General features: G+C 34.5%; 2 protein-coding genes across 2 annotated transcripts in view; one reads left to right on the top strand and one right to left on the bottom strand.

Annotated features, from left to right (window-relative positions):
• Positions 1 to 6,099, bottom strand: part of Naa15-16 (N-alpha-acetyltransferase 15/16) — a 267,380-nt gene extending 261,281 nt beyond the window's left edge. The window contains exons 1-4 of the mRNA XM_089644693.1: positions 5,928 to 6,099; positions 5,436 to 5,520; positions 2,525 to 2,787; positions 632 to 939 (exon numbers count right to left, since the gene is read on the bottom strand). Coding sequence (XP_089500819.1) covers positions 632 to 939; positions 2,525 to 2,787; positions 5,436 to 5,520; positions 5,928 to 5,984 — 713 coding nt within the window. The 5' untranslated portion in view covers positions 5,985 to 6,099. The remainder of the gene's footprint in view (positions 1 to 631; positions 940 to 2,524; positions 2,788 to 5,435; positions 5,521 to 5,927) is intronic.
• An 860-nt stretch (positions 6,100 to 6,959) lies between these two features.
• LOC149413469 (uncharacterized) lies at positions 6,960 to 14,112 on the top strand. Its single transcript, XM_089644535.1, has one exon. It carries the CDS (start codon positions 7,123 to 7,125, stop codon positions 7,876 to 7,878), a length of 756 nt encoding a protein of 251 aa, XP_089500661.1. The 5' UTR covers positions 6,960 to 7,122; the 3' UTR covers positions 7,879 to 14,112.
• The last annotated feature ends 1,894 nt before the right edge of the window (positions 14,113 to 16,006 follow it).

Here is a 16,006-nt window from a genome sequence, read left to right as displayed (position 1 = left end):
TGTGAGGCTGAAGGTAAGTGGGGAAGGGAAAGAGGAAGGTGGGGAAGTACCTGGCTATTCAGATCTAGTCACTAAACACGGCTAAAGCCATTTGGAGCAACGTTTCAATTCTGAATGGTGGTCTTAGACCAGGGCGATACTGGTAGTATCTTCCACTCTGGAACGTGCCGCAAATATACTATATATTATTTTAATTAATTAATTGTGAAATAACACAAATTAATCAAATAAAATTTATTTGCGCACGCCGGGTTCGAACCCGCGACCTTCGGAATGGCAGTCCAATGCGTTACCACTGGACTATGCCGGGTTGTTTTCAATTCAGCATTTGGTGCTATCACAGTATGTCAAGAAGGTAAGTTGTGTTCAAAACTAGTTTGGAACCTCACTCTTAGCTTACAAGCTATGATCTAAGGGTGAAAATCCCAATGTGTAATTACACATCTGCCCTGATGATGGACAATGTGATGCTGTCCGAAATGTCGGTTAAAGAAAGAAGTAGCGCAACACGGCATAATACCCCCAAAAATAAATCACTATAATACCGGCCGTGAAAATCTCAAATCATTTTTCCATGAAACTCAAAATTCATTTTCCGTGTTTATAAATCATATTTTGGGTGTGTAAATACCTGTTCAGTTTGAGTGTGAACTCTCCCTTTGTCTCCATGATGGCCAGCTTATCGAGAATCTGATGATGGAACTTGTCGAGGTGCTTGAGAGCCCGGTCGTGCTGTCCCGACTCGGCCAGCACCAGGTTCTGGTAGAGCAGAAGCTCCGAGTGCTCGTAGTCGTACTGCACCTTCATCTGGGAGCGGCGGAAAGTCTCCAGGATGCTGTGGGCCGTGTCATAGTCCTCCAGGAGGTGGTAGCTCATTGCGAATCCGATCCAGGAGGTACGCTGGGTGGGGTTCAACATGAACAGCTGGTAGCGGGTATCCTGAAATTGCCAGACTTTGGTTAACTACAGGGCCCTATGAAATAAGATGACTGAAGCAACAAGTAATAGCCAAACAAGGAAAGATGGCACTGATAACTGTAGAGCTATCGATAATGCAGGGATGGAGACATAGATAAATACGATATAATCATTCCTACCCCCTGCCAAAAGAAAAGCCCTTCCAAGCTTTGTTAGTTTTGTTATAGTTATAACTGGTTTTAATAGTTAAAATAGTTTTAATTTTTCAGGTCTCCCAAAATCGCACCAAATCTGTGGATGTGAAGTTTGATGTCACCAGTCTTAAAAAACTTATATTTATTTTGTATGAAAGTCGAGACGCTTTTTATTCTCAAGATTAACCGCTTTTAACATTGAAGAAACACTAGGTAAAGTGTCAGCACCTTGTCACTAATGTTATTATATTGAACCAAAGTGCACCTGATAAACAATTTACCGGTGTTTAAAAACCTGCATTACTACGAAAGAAACAGTGTGACGCCATCAAACTAAACATTACAAAAATGCTTCTTTATCACTTAGGTCAACTGAATTTTGTTCTGGGAATCATTTTGATACAATTACAATAGTTTAATTTAGGTGGTCTAATTTTTCCTAAATTTGGTATAAATATAACCTGTATTGTTTTTAAAGTTTGTTTAACACTTTTGTGATTCAACTGCATGTAGCCATTTTGTTCCTTATTGATAATTATTTAAAAAAGAATATTCTAATAATTTTCAGTCTATTTGTCAATTAATTTGAATTCACAAGATTACGATGCAGAAGGGATGCAAGATGGTTTGGACATTCCGAGCAGATCGTAGAAAAGGGAGTGTTAGGGACACAATCAACACAAGCAAATAATATATATAAGCATCAACAAAGTGACCGGTTGGTGGCCGAGTTGACATCGCGTTTGGGTCCCACCCAGGCGTAGTGTGTTCAATTCCTCGGCTGGATAAGTCCTCCATCACAACACAAGCAACATTTTCAGCTTACTGTGGTGGTAGTAGGAGATTTTCAAATATTGTCAGATTATTCGTATTAAGTTATTTTGACTGAAACTGACCACAGCGACTGAATTGATTTTTGTGTGAAAATTGTCCTGATTTTACTAGTGTAGGAAAAATTACATAAATTGTTTAATTTATTTAATACAAAATTATTTTTTAACATTAGTTTTTTTCATAATTTTTTATAAATTAATAAAAAAAAGTAGAATGAGAATTTAATTATTTTATGAAAATACACTTTTTGCAAGTTATGCTTTAAATATTAAGACAAATTATTTGTTTGAATATGAATAAATAGTTTTGTCCCTATAAATGCTTAAATTATAGCGTTCTGGATCTGCAGCAGTGACAAATCCCTCACTTGGCTATTGGTGTACTAGAAGAATATCTTTATAACCCTCCTTATCATACCCTAATCTGGATCTGTAACAGGGACAAGTCTATCCCTACTATATTCCATCACCGACTATTACTATACCCAGAACATGTGTTAACCCTCAATCATCCTCATCTGGATCTACAGAAGGACAAAAAGCTTACATTGCCATTAGTTTAGTAGAACATGTGTTAACCTTATAACCCTCCATATCCCTCATCTGGATCTGCAGCAGCGACAGATCGCGCAGGATCTGTATGTTGTCCTTGTCCCACTTGAGCGCGTTGCGGTAGCACTTGATGGCCTCGTCGTACTTCTTGTCGGAGCGCTGCAACAGTCCGTACACGTGCCAGCACACGTGCGACTTCAGATCATTGCGCAGCCCGCGCCGAACATACTCGTACGCCTCGTCCTTGCGGCCCAGGCAGTTCAGGGTCAGCCCCTTCATGGCCAGCGTCTCTGGAAACGTGAATATCGATGGTTATAACGAATGGCGGAAGAAAGAAATAATTGCACTCTATATACATGATCCAACTCGAAAATCTAATCAAGTATGAGACCATTGTAAGATTCTATGGATCCCAAAGACTGCGATGGACTGTGAACATGTTGAAAGACTGCTTGGAAGAGGATTGGAGCAGGACGGGAAGAACTGAGGACTGAAGGTAAGTTGTGGGGGACCGCAGTCAATGAAGAGAATTTTTAGAGAAATTTAAATCCTGCCCCGGGGATGAGCGTTGTATTAATGATGGCCAAATACTAATTAGGAATTCACACATTTAATAAGCTTAACTAGTATTAACCCTTGTTGCGATATGCCAATATATCGGCACAATACCTTGACTGCGACATGCCACGTGCCGACGTGCATGATATATACCAAGGCTGCCCAACCTTTTTAACAGTTGGGCGAAATTGACGATTTTGAATCACTGGCGGGCCACTGAATACCTGACGGTTCCTATTTCCATGGAGGGGGGGGGGGTTGTTAGAGAATTTCTATAAAACATAATTCCCCACAAAAAAAAATTCAAAATGAGTGCTCCCCACAAAATATTTGAAATCCATGGGGGGGGGGGGGGGTTGTTACGGAACTTCGCTGAGAAAAAATTCCGCGCACCCAAAAACATCTTATGTGATTCCCCACAACATTTTTTCGAATTCCATGGGGGGGGGGGGTGGCTACAAGATTCCATTTCGGATGCAAAAAATATTATGTCAAAAACCGGTGTATTTTTGTTTAAAAGCTAAGTTCAACAGGTTAGATTTTTTCGTCGCTGATTCTCGTTCTGAGTAAACTAAATAGCGATAAATCGCCTTCGTTGGCAACACTGGTGACCGCGCGCAAGCTGCATTGTTTGTTTTACCGCGGGCCCGCGACATTTTTTCAAATTGGCGGATTTTTTGAAAATGGTTCACGCGGGCCACTTATAATTCGGGCCTGGGGTTGGGCAGCCTTGATATATACTATATATACAGGCAGGGCCATAGAAATTGCTGTGCATTATCTACCGGTAAGAAACTTGGTCAACTATGCAAAAAGCGTCCCTGTCAGCTCTTTATTTGACATTGGAAATATTGGCACCTATCTAAATTCTATAATATTAGCGGATTTGAGGGGTGAACTATTACAAAACTGCGCTATATAAATAAGGGACTCCAATCCCTTTTTTAAAAATAATTTTACTAATAATGACTGAATGAATGAATTTTTATAGTAAGTTTTAATTTTTACTGCCCACTAAAACGCCCGTGAAGTCACGTTTACTTTTTGTATCAACAAGGTCACCTCAGTACTAAAACTGAGATGGACTACTAATAGTATTTGGATGATTTGTATAGTGCCGTTTTTGTGCAAAATCACCTCAAGGGCGCTGTAATAATAGTCGTTTTATTTAAACAGTGTTAGAAAGAGATAACACCACGCTTTGTATTTGCATCCAAATAAATACACATAAACATACATATATACATACATATAAACATATTCCAAAAAGTCATTGACTGTCAGATTTTACATGTTTGCGAAAGAATTGTCAAAATTTTGTTGAAAAAAGTGACGATAACCTTTGTAGTACATATCTGTAATGAAATATGTTTTTTAGTTTGGTATAAAATGATTTTTCTACAGTTTGCAAGAAAAAACAACTGGTAAGCGACAAAACAGTAGTAAAAAAATTCCTCTATTTTTGAAATCAGATTTTTTCACTTTCAAAATTGAAACAATTTCACTTGCTTCCAAAACCAGTAATTCATTTTGGTAAACATTAAAAACTGGCAAATCAATTAGATTCACAAATTTCTGATAGCGAAAAATAAAAAATTTCATACAATACAATTTAAAAGAATTTAATTTACAAAAATTTAAAATCTACAAAGACTGGTGGCGTGACGCTTGGAACAGCCAATGCAGTGATGCCAACCAAGCAGGACGTTTTGAAAGGATAGTGTTTTATTCATTATTAAATAACGATTTATTCTTTATTTTTTCACTGGATTTCCTTTTTCACTGTTATTATTATAACATATAATTTATGCACTAAATTGTACAAATTTAGATCTTAAGCTTTTGTTATTTCATTCATGACAGTTGATCTGAAATCTGAACCATTTTAGAACCCGCAGATAGTAAATTCGTTTTGTAAAGGGTTATATTAGTTAATTTTCAAAAGCAATATCAGAATCATAAGGAAGAAAAATACCCTTTTCAATTCTTTAATATGAATGAATCTAGTACAGCTTTGACATTTTAAAAACATTGTCATGAGAAATAATGAAAGATCTATTTGGAATAATGATAATTTTCTTACATTATTAAATTTATTTGGGGTTGATTAGGAAACATAACCTCAAACTTTTTTGACATTTCAATAACTGTCTGGGAGCCTGAGAAACAAAAATGTTGTCCTCAAAGTCATTCAATCCAGTGATTATTTCATAGTAATGGCTTAATATGTGTACAATTTAAAAAATATACCAAAATAACTATGATACTGCACGAATTTGTGCAACTTTGCTGGGCATTGGTATGGCAAAATGTCATTTGATATTAGACCATGCAAATGTTATGTACACTATTTAAAAATTAGATAAATAAAAACAGTTACCTCCATGCTCGCCGAATTTCGAGTTTGATAGAATTTGTTTGGCAAATTTTAACCCATTTTTATATTGTTTGTGTTCATAGCAACGCTGAAAGAAAAATCACAATGACAGTTTAGGGATTAATTAGATAAGTTTCAATGGTGTGGTTTCATTGAAGACTTTATATAAATAAATAATAATATCAGTGGAATTGTACAAATACACGAGGAAAATATAGATTGTCTCGAATCTATCATGAATTTCGGTGCTCTAAAAATAGGGTTATAGGAGAATTAAGCCAGCATTTTTTAAATGGGGGGTTGCAAGCATCAAGATCTTGTCAGAAGATCATTTGTGTGTTTATTCAAGGCGATATTAATTTAAGATTGTCAATTAATAATTTGCGAATTTTTCATAGATTTCCATTTAGATTTTAGACATAAATGAGAGAGAGAGACGGCTATACTAAAATGGTGCGGCGACAGGAATAAAACGTTAATTTCTCGGAAACATACCAGGATTCTCTTGAAAAGAGCATTCTCCTTGGGAGGTAACGGATTACTCGATGGCATTTTGGATTTGCCGTAATTGTCGTGAGCCGGCAAACTGTATTATTTTTCTCCTGAAAACCTCGTGGCTGGGATCCAAGAAGTCGATCAGGGTCACGTGACCTACCTTGCAGACAGAACTGCCAACAGAAGCGAACAACAATACAAACGCGAACTTGCGGCGAATCAAGCCTTGTTCCGAGTTGTGCTGTTGGTACACTTGTTCGTTTACGGCCGCTATTTCGACGTCATACCTAGGGAAATTTCCCTACATCAAGGGAGAAAATATATTAAAAAATTAAAACAAAAGTATTCAATTTCATCCAACCAACCTTATGGATAGAGGGAAATAAATAAGGCAAAATGAAATGAATAGTATAAAAGGTTATTTTTTAATTTAACTACAAACATTTTATGACTATTAGTGCAATGCTTTTTTTTATGTCATGCAGAAACAGAACAATTTACACACAATCCTCTTGTTGAGAAGTTCAAAAACTGTTCCTCTGATTCTGACCTCCTCACTATCGATTAAATTTTTGCAGTAGTATTACGCAATTTAAGATTCTACTGAATATTTAATGAATAAATTTAAAATACAGTTCTGAGTAAAGTTGCCGAATTTCGCTTCAAGCATAATACGCCACAGTTTTTGAAATAACATGTAAGTTTAGTAACATAAGATTTTTCATTAGTTCTTATGTTCTTAATATGCCAAATAAATAAAGTTTCGTGCATTTCATTCATGTTTTCTTATAAAGCGTAATAATTAAGAACTAGAGCGAAAAATATTATGGCTTAAAAACATGAACTGTACATGTTTCATAATAAGGAACTCCAATTCATGTTTTTAAGCCGTAATATTTTTCGCTGTAGATCTTTATTTCCGATTTGCTGCTCAGATAATACAGACAAGTTGCTCACATAAATAAAGCATATGGGGAAATTTGCTTCTTTTCCTAGGTTTTTTTTTTTTTACTTGTTACATCACCAACAACACCGACCGAGACGAACACAACAAGGGAAATGTCAAAACAGCTGTGACTTGTGTAGTAGGTGTTTCTAAAATTTGTTTGTTTGACTTACACGCTTGTAAAGTATCGCAATCTCCGCCAGTTCGCGAGTGAGCGAAGCCTTCATTAGTGCCACGCGAAAGACTGAAATGGGATTTGACAACATGCGATCGGGGCACGCAAGATGTCCGACTTATTTGGTGGCCGGGCTTCTGGTCATGTCTTTCCTCCTGATATGCAACTGGTGGTCGCTATCCAGCCAGAACTACGACCTACTCAAAGAAATGGATGACATGGGCACTCAACTGAGCCTCTGCTTCGACAACAAACTGACTTGCTCTTCCAAGTTAAACGCTGTCGAGATACAGGCGAGGGATATAGAAACGAAATACAGATCGTTAGAAGCAAATCACGCAGAAGAACTATCATCACTCAAATCGGAAGTCTCAGAATTAGATAAATCACTTAAAAACTCTAAAAGAGATCTCGGTTATTGTCAAACAGAATTGGACTCATTGAAAAAAGTCGATTTAAGTAAGCAGGCAACATTGGAATCCATGCGAGTGGAGAAAGAAAGTCTAGCGATGCAACTAGCGAAAGCAAAAGAAGAGGCAGTAAACTTAAATACTTTACTGAAGCAGGCGAATTCTGCCAACATTGTAAAGCTTCCGGCAGCTCCCGCAACGCTGCCAAAGGATGCTCCTTCGATCATTACCGAGAAGAAGAGCGTAGGGGTAGAGTCCCAAGATGTATTGCCATATCCGTCAATCAACGACGGGCCAGTCAACGACGGCAACCACGAGATTAACAAGGATATCGAGACGGCTCTGGAAAATGCCGCAAATGAAGAAATCGATGATAATCCTGAACAGGAGACTGGCAAGAGGCCGCCCATTAAGCAGTAGATAAGTCATACTTAAGGTCATAAATTTTATCTGTATTACGCAATTAGTTTATATATGGTCAATGCAGTGTTATATTTAGCTAGAAACAGATCATTTATCGATCTGAGAATTTTCAGTTGAATCCAATTTAAGTTATCATTTATTGGTATTATAAATAGTCCACTTATTTAGTGATTAAATCACATGAAGGGCGCTTTACTTTGGTTATTGTAGCAAACCTTTTGTTTTAAGTGCGTTGAATGCTCTGTTCACAAACTTCGATACATTCATTGGAGGGTTCAACCGGTCTGTTTGACGCATCAGACTTGAGCGTGAGTTACCTCTGAGATAAGTCAAGTATGTTTCTTTCAGTGCTTCATACGCAATAAGACAAATTGAAAGTGAACACTTTTGTAGTCAATCACGTAGAAGAACATATTAGACGAGCTGCCGTGTTGGACAGCCCCTGCAGTCTGTTCAAATGTACATTAGGCAGATAAACATGTCAACTATAATAGTATTTATGTTGAATTTTTTTTTTAAATCGTGGCAAATACAATGTGAGAAGTCTCGTAATATTACACTTAGCAAGATAAGGATTTAATTTCATGCCTGTTAATTTTATCTACAAATGTGCTCTAACATTACATTCCACGTTTACAAATGTTTACTAAGCCGTGTTGCACTTCCTCCTTCAGCCGACGTTTCTGACAGCGTTGCAGTTCTGCCTTGATGATGGACACTTCGACGCTGTCAAGAATGTTGGCTAAAGAAAGAGGAAGGCATAATAACCCATAAATAGATAATATCATCAGATCATTATTATGGGATACTTTTTGTTAAAATTTAAATGAATATTGAGGTTGTTTTATATTCTTTACCCTTTTTAAGGTTATACCCCATCACTGTATTATATCATTGAAGAAGAAGATAATACTAACAAATCTAAATGAAACAGAATAAGACACAGAAAAAAAGATAATGGTAACAACTAGGAATTGAATCCAGGATATTTTGTCTTACCGGGACGGTCTCTTAACCACTCACTAAAAATCGAACATATTTATCCGAGACACTATCTAGTTTACAAACCAATTCATTAGAACTTTTTGATCCTTTTGATGAGGTAGCTGCAAAAAATATGGTAAAAATTAGTTGCAGGATGATATTGTTATTTTTGGATTTGAAATATGAAATTGACAAATATGACGTTTAATTATTAGTTCCGAAAGGTGGACTGGTTGGATCTTCTCTTTTGTTTAGATTTGTCAGCATTATCTTCTTCAATGATGATTTATTAATGTTTAAATTGTACCATGATGGTTACATAATATTATGTATGAAGCGGTAACAATTCTCGAATGATGAGCTCTGGTGTCATGAAATTTGAAAATGTTTTCTCAATTTCATCAGAAGTAAGGTAAAATGGAGATTAGTCGGGATGTGTTCACAACACAGTTTCACTTCAATGAGAGCAATACTAACTTTAATATGGACTAGAAATACACGGACCATTAATTATATTATTTCAGTACCTAGTTATGATAACACATTGATAATTTAAGTAGTTGTAAATTAAAGGCAACTTTATGCAATAGACATGTTTTACCAAATGGTTTGCAGTTTCAGCATTAAATTCAATTGCTTCCATAAATGGCTCAATTCCATCTTGTTTTCTTACTTCAATCTACTACTTAATTATGTTTGCGGTGTTTAGAATTTTTTTACATTTGAATAATCCAAACTTCGATTCTTGGCCGTTTCAGTCTTTAATCAATTTGTTTTTAACTCATCACAATTTGATCAAAAACCTAAAAGGGCCGAGATAAAGCCATTTCAAGCATTACCATTATGCTTTTATGCTCGTCAGCTGTTCAGAATTTGATCATAAGCTGAAATGGGGGTTTAAATGTTGATAATTCAAAATAGTGCTGATTTGATTCGATAGTCATCAAATGTGACGGAGCCGCCTCAAACTAAGCATATGTAATTAAATTTATGAATAGATTAAACATTCTTGTATACTAATACGACGTATCTTTCAAATACAGAAGTGAGTATGTACTAAAGTACTAACGCCAGTAATTGATAATTAATTCATCAGATCTCCCATTTCAATGCCATATTCTTTTCAAATGACTTGTAGCCTCTAATTAGATTCTTTAAGGAAAATTTAGTTTCATAATCACTGGAGCATGTTGGAAAAACCTAAGAAAAATAATTTATAACAGTAAAAATATACAGTTTTTCTAACATCTAGTAAACAAATATCAGCTTGTTTTTTTGTTTCATTTAGCTGCAATAATAAAGATTTATAGAGTTTACTTTGCAAGTTGTTACCCACTTATTAATATTATTTTTTAAATAAATTTGTGCAGTTTTGTTGGATAGATAATAAAATAACATGTTAATGCGCATGATAAGATATTTGACTGGTTAAGTTATGTAAATCACGCACTAATAATATAAATTTAACCAAAACAATACTTACAGTGTTATAGGGAGCGTAATTGGAGTTGAGGTCAACACATAATATGCACTTACGGTTGCGTGTATCGGTGATGTCCTTGTCATTTGTCTTGTATACACATCATTATTTTTTAGCAAAAAAGGAACAATCAGTTTTGATGTTAATGAAATTTGAATCTTCCAAAAGTTGTCACAGTGTGTTATTTTTAATCTATAAAATAAATAAGACAAAAAGTATCATGTTATCAAATAATCCCAATTGGCTTTTAGTTTCAAATAAATTAAATACTATTTTTTAAATCAGATGAAAGATGCTTTCAAATTAAATATTAGATTTTCACGGCCAAAAGTATTATAGTGATTTATTTTTGGGGTTTATGCCTTGCTGAGCTACCTCCTTCTTTAGCCAACGTTTCAGATGTGAACATCTGCCCTGATGATGGATGGAGGTGGCATAATACCCCAAAAATAAATCACTATACGACACTAAAGATATTTTAAAAATTTACTTCAACATAGGCAAGGTTTTTAAAATCGTTTACTAACAGTTATTTCTTGTATGAAATTAAAAAAAAACCCATTATGGTTAGATAAATGTATTATAAAGTTCATTTTCACTTTGCTTTTTTCGTTTTATATAAAAAATAATTATTTTCTAAAAATGGCAAACCTGACCGAGTGAATTTTTTCCAGTTTTCTGTTTTATAGAATTATTTCAAATTATCTGGACTGTCTATTTTAAACTTTGAATGAAAAGAGAAAGCTTGGTGCTCTCTTTTTATAAATCTATTTATTTTATGAGATGGAACAACAATGACAAGTTACTTGGTGACAAAGCACTCGTGTCCCGAGTGCTTCTTAAATTTTCTCTTCTGAAGTCGAATAACAATCTTGAAACATGTTGTATGCAAGCAAAGCATCTGTGTGAGTACTGTTTTCGCATCAACATTCATTGCAATACCTATACATAGAAGACGAAGGAACGATTAACCAATTTTATTTGTATTTTTGAGAAATGCTTTTAAAACTATTAATGTTTTGGCCGTAGGCTAAGAGCCCCTTCCCTGTTTTATGGAACATAAATTATTATTTGTATTTGTAAGTATTAGCCAAAATTTAAAAAAAATATATGTACGTATATTTTTAACTGCCAATACTGCAACCCAAAATAATTCAATATAGTTAGTGAAATATTCTGTCAGTGCCTGAACGTAGCATAAGTGTATAGAGTTCTCATTGAAGGATATGTAGTTGTATTAGATAATTCAATATTATTACTAGATATCAGATTATAAACATTTGCATTAGAATTATTTCAACTTATAAATAGCCGTTGGAAACAACAATTAAATGTCATCAACTTCTAACGCTATTGATAAAAATTTACATCAACAGTTGGATAATATAACTGATAATGTCACTAGTACTACATGCTAATAATGTCCCTATTGTTTTAACAGTCTTGGCGCCAAATAAACAAAAAGGTGTAACACTTTAGACTTGAATGATATTACACATGATTTGGAATCATTTTTATAAAATGGGGACGGTTTACATAGTACCCGGTGAGCACTCAGGCCATGGGCCCATCGTGCCCTGTTCTATTTTACCTCATACCTTTGACGGTAACCCGGTCTCGGTCCCTTTGATAAAGTTTCTCAGGGTTGTCATTTTATATTCGGCTATGTCTCCTGGTTCCACAATGGGTAGCTGAGCCTTGTTCCCTTCAGGGCGGGACATTAGCTACATAAGGGAATTAGAGTCTCTTAATCCTCTTCACATTTCCTGCATTTATTGGTGTTTTCCACTTCCAACAACTGCATGCTGTATCTCCTGAGGTGGCACTGTCCATATTGAGTAGTTGCCTGGTTCTTTTGACTATTTACACGAGATCGTATTTGTTGGTTTTCCCATCCGATACGGCCAGTACGTAGTGTCAAGCATGAAAGTGTAGGTGGAAAGTAAAATAAAGCTATGTAAATAACACTTCCAATGTTGGTTGGAAATCCCTAACATTAGAATTACCTAATATTATTAGGGTCGTTATTTATTATTTTTGTTAATGTTCGCGTCAATGTCGGCGTCATTTTCAACAGTTACATTCAATGGTTGACAATCGCCAACGATAGCGTCTTTTTCAATTATTATAAAATCATGTATAGGACATTGTACTGTTTGGCATTTATTTTGACATTGTTAGTGCATATTTTGTAATTTTATATTGCATATATCTCATGAATATTATAAAATTTTGAGTCTTCCTTGTAAATGCTTTCAATTTACTTTATATAATGCTTCTTGATTAATTCTCTTAATGGGACATCTGCAATAAATTTGTTATCAGTTTTTGTCATGTATTGATAAGCATAGCATTAATTCACACTCCATTAACCTAATTCAGCGCGACTGGTATAATATCACTTGATGTGAGATATTTGAAAACTTTATAGAAACTTAACCTCTGGAAAACCGTTTGTGTACCAGTTGCAAAAATTTTTTTCCCACTGACAAACCGTTCATGCACTGCTGGCATTGGAATTTCGCCCCAGTTGTAATTTTTTGATATGCGATTTAAACCTATATGCAATGAGAATGTACATACAAATTTTTAACAAAATCACTTGCACTTGAAACACTTTAGAGATCATTTTTGAATCCATTTTAGATTTCCTTCAAAAGGGGTCTGGTGTTCTAAAGGTTAACTAATATGCCAGCGATAATCATTTGAAACTATTGTTATTTTTCAAGTTATCGATATTTCAGAATTCAGAAAACGGCAAAAGTAAATCAACTAACCTAACTGAGCGCTTTGTTGGTGGAGCGGTCCAAAGGGTCAGGTTTCACTGCAGAGTTGTGGGTTCAATCCTCTGCTAACTAAGTCCTCCATCATTGCACAAGCAACATATTCTGCCTAGGCAGTGGAAGTTTTTCAACTATTGTCAGGTTATTCGTAACTCCGGAATGACATTCTTTAAAAAAAAAAATTACTTTAAATATTTTTTACTGCTTGAAAATGATTTCATTTTACTTTACAAAGTAAAATTTAATTTTGAATTTTTAAAGCCTTTATTTAATTTAAAAGACATTTAGACTATTTTTCCATGTTTTTAGCTCATTTGTATAAATACAATGCTACGTACTCCTGTTAAGATGAGAGATGGTCTCAAAAAACTTTGAATAAAAAAAGAATATACCTTTTTTGCTAAAAATCAAAACAATTTGACACTATTCTATTGGCACTAAGCGAAAAAATAATTTTCAATTTACTTGAGTACTTTTGTAAATATGTCAAAAACAGCAAAAATTTCCACAACTCAAATATGTTCTGTGAAACAGAAATAACAGTGACCGTACAAACAGATATAATAAACAGTAGTAAGCAGTTTTTGTAGAACAGTTATTATCTATATATTATGTAGATAAAATGCATTTATATTTACTTTAAACTGGAGTTATCTCCATTTATCTATTTGCCATTGATGGAATTGTTTATTTACATGCTTTTTGAAATTGCTTCTTAATCATTTTGTATTTTTTGATTGAATATTATGTTAAGAATAATTATTATATTAATTACCATATTTCTTATAAGATTACATTATATATCATCAAAAATCATTAATTGTTTTTGTATATAAATAGATATTTTTAACCCTCTAGGCAAATTAAATACTGAAAACATGTGATCTTCAAATAATTGTTTCCGAATATAAATGTTTTAATTTTAGGTGGGACTTTTGTGAATATTAAATTTGTAATTTCCTAAATCCACATTACTTGTAAATTGAATAAAAAAATATTATGTAAAATTACGTATATATATGTATCTAGGATACCTTAAATTTACATCTCATAGATTTAGGTAGCCTAATCATAAGTTTCTTTGGTTGGTCATAATATATATTTTTAAATGTTGACTTACGTTTCTTGAAGAAATAAATATTAAATACAACATTAAGACATTAAACTTTGTTTTCTTTTTTAAATGTTGACATTGGTGCAGTAAACATGCTGGAAATTTCACAGTCTTTATACATATAGTACTATCAACTGCCACCTACCAAATAACTAGATTGAAGAAGCCAAATGTGTGACAGACTGCCATTGAAATTAATTAGTTAAATTAAAACTAACCAATGGTTTACAGTATATTTTCAAAATACGAGTAAGTATCGCTTATTAAAAATATACACTCTTATTAGCCAAATTTATAATCAATGATGGTTTTACAGTTTCGCTTTCATGCTTCTCAATTTCCTCCTCAAAACAATCAACACATATAGCTATCATCACCTGGTTTAAGGCTTCCAAGAAAAATAACTAAATTGTTTATCTTATTACTTTATACCGTACCGCTTGTAAAATCTCACTTGTCATAAATAACTAGCTTGGGGGATTGTTATGGTTTACGGCTGTAAAATTTTATATGTTACAAACCAGTGATGCACAACCCGTGGCCCATATCTTTGATGGGCGGACATAACAGTATAACTGCATTTTTGACCATTTAACGATCTATATGAGAAAATGTGTCTTGTGTATGCCGGCATCAATGGTATTAACAGTATAGTTACACCAGTACTCACATATTATGTTTTGAGTACTGGTGTAACTATACTGTTAATACCATTGATGCCGGCATACACAAGACACATTTTCTCATATAAATCGTTAAATGGTCAAAAATGCAGTTATACTGTTATGTCCGCCCATCAAAGATATATCTATTTCATACGGCCCACTTGGCTAAGAGAATAATAAAAATGTTAGGATAATTTTTGAAAACCCTGGCTCAGAACATTTTTTTAGAGTGCATGTCCCAAATGGAACTAAATTTAAAGAACTGGTTTGCATAACACTAAATTCTAAAAAATCAACAGTAACCTTTTACAACAAATAATTATAAGCAATAATTAGTCACCTGAAATATCAATACAAATTGAAAATATCTCCCGAGTAAAAATAAATGCCGCCAACGAGAATTGAACCCGTACCGGTATCCGGTCAGGTGCTCTGAACCACTGAGCTACGTCGGCTTATTTTCAACCCGCCAAATAATTCAAAATGTACTAGAACCTGTGAACCAATTATGCTGTGTACAATATGTAATAGTACCTGTGTACCAATTATGCAGTGAAAAGTTTATTGTTATAGTGATACGATACTTTTTGTTTTAGAATTTCGTTTTTTCATTTGGACATCTGGAACAGTTTTGATGGTGTTAGATTAAGTTAAATATTGTATTAATTTGTATGTTAGTGATTTATACCTAAGTATCAGTATGTTAGACTAGATAAGCAGTTCGTAGAAGGGAATGGCCGACACAGGTGTCGATGAGGCTCGCTATCCATCACTTCGCCAACCCTTCGGTGGCGAAAAGAGGAGGAAGGAACTCGAACAATGTCGAATTGGTACGTGGAATATTAGAGGAGGTATGGAAAGAAAGATGAATGAATTGTGTGACACAATGGTTAGCAAATGTTTGGACATACTTTGTGTAACAGAAAGTATGAAAAAAGGGAGCGGTACAATGCAGCATAATGATAGGCTCGTCATTTAGTCTGGGAGACCAGATACGGAGAGGACGTGTCAAGGTGTTGCAGCACTACTGTCTCCCGGAATGATTGAATGTATGTTGCAGTATGAATGTGTAAGTCCAAGAATAATGTGGATCAGGTTC

This window comes from Hesperophylax consimilis, chromosome 21, assembly GCF_061612785.1.
Source record: "Hesperophylax consimilis isolate HC1 chromosome 21, BYU_Hcon_1.0, whole genome shotgun sequence".
NCBI classification, from domain to species: Eukaryota; Metazoa; Arthropoda; class Insecta; order Trichoptera; family Limnephilidae; genus Hesperophylax; species Hesperophylax consimilis.
The sequence above is the reverse complement of the archived record's forward strand: the minus strand, read 5'-3'. Positions and strand labels throughout refer to the sequence as shown.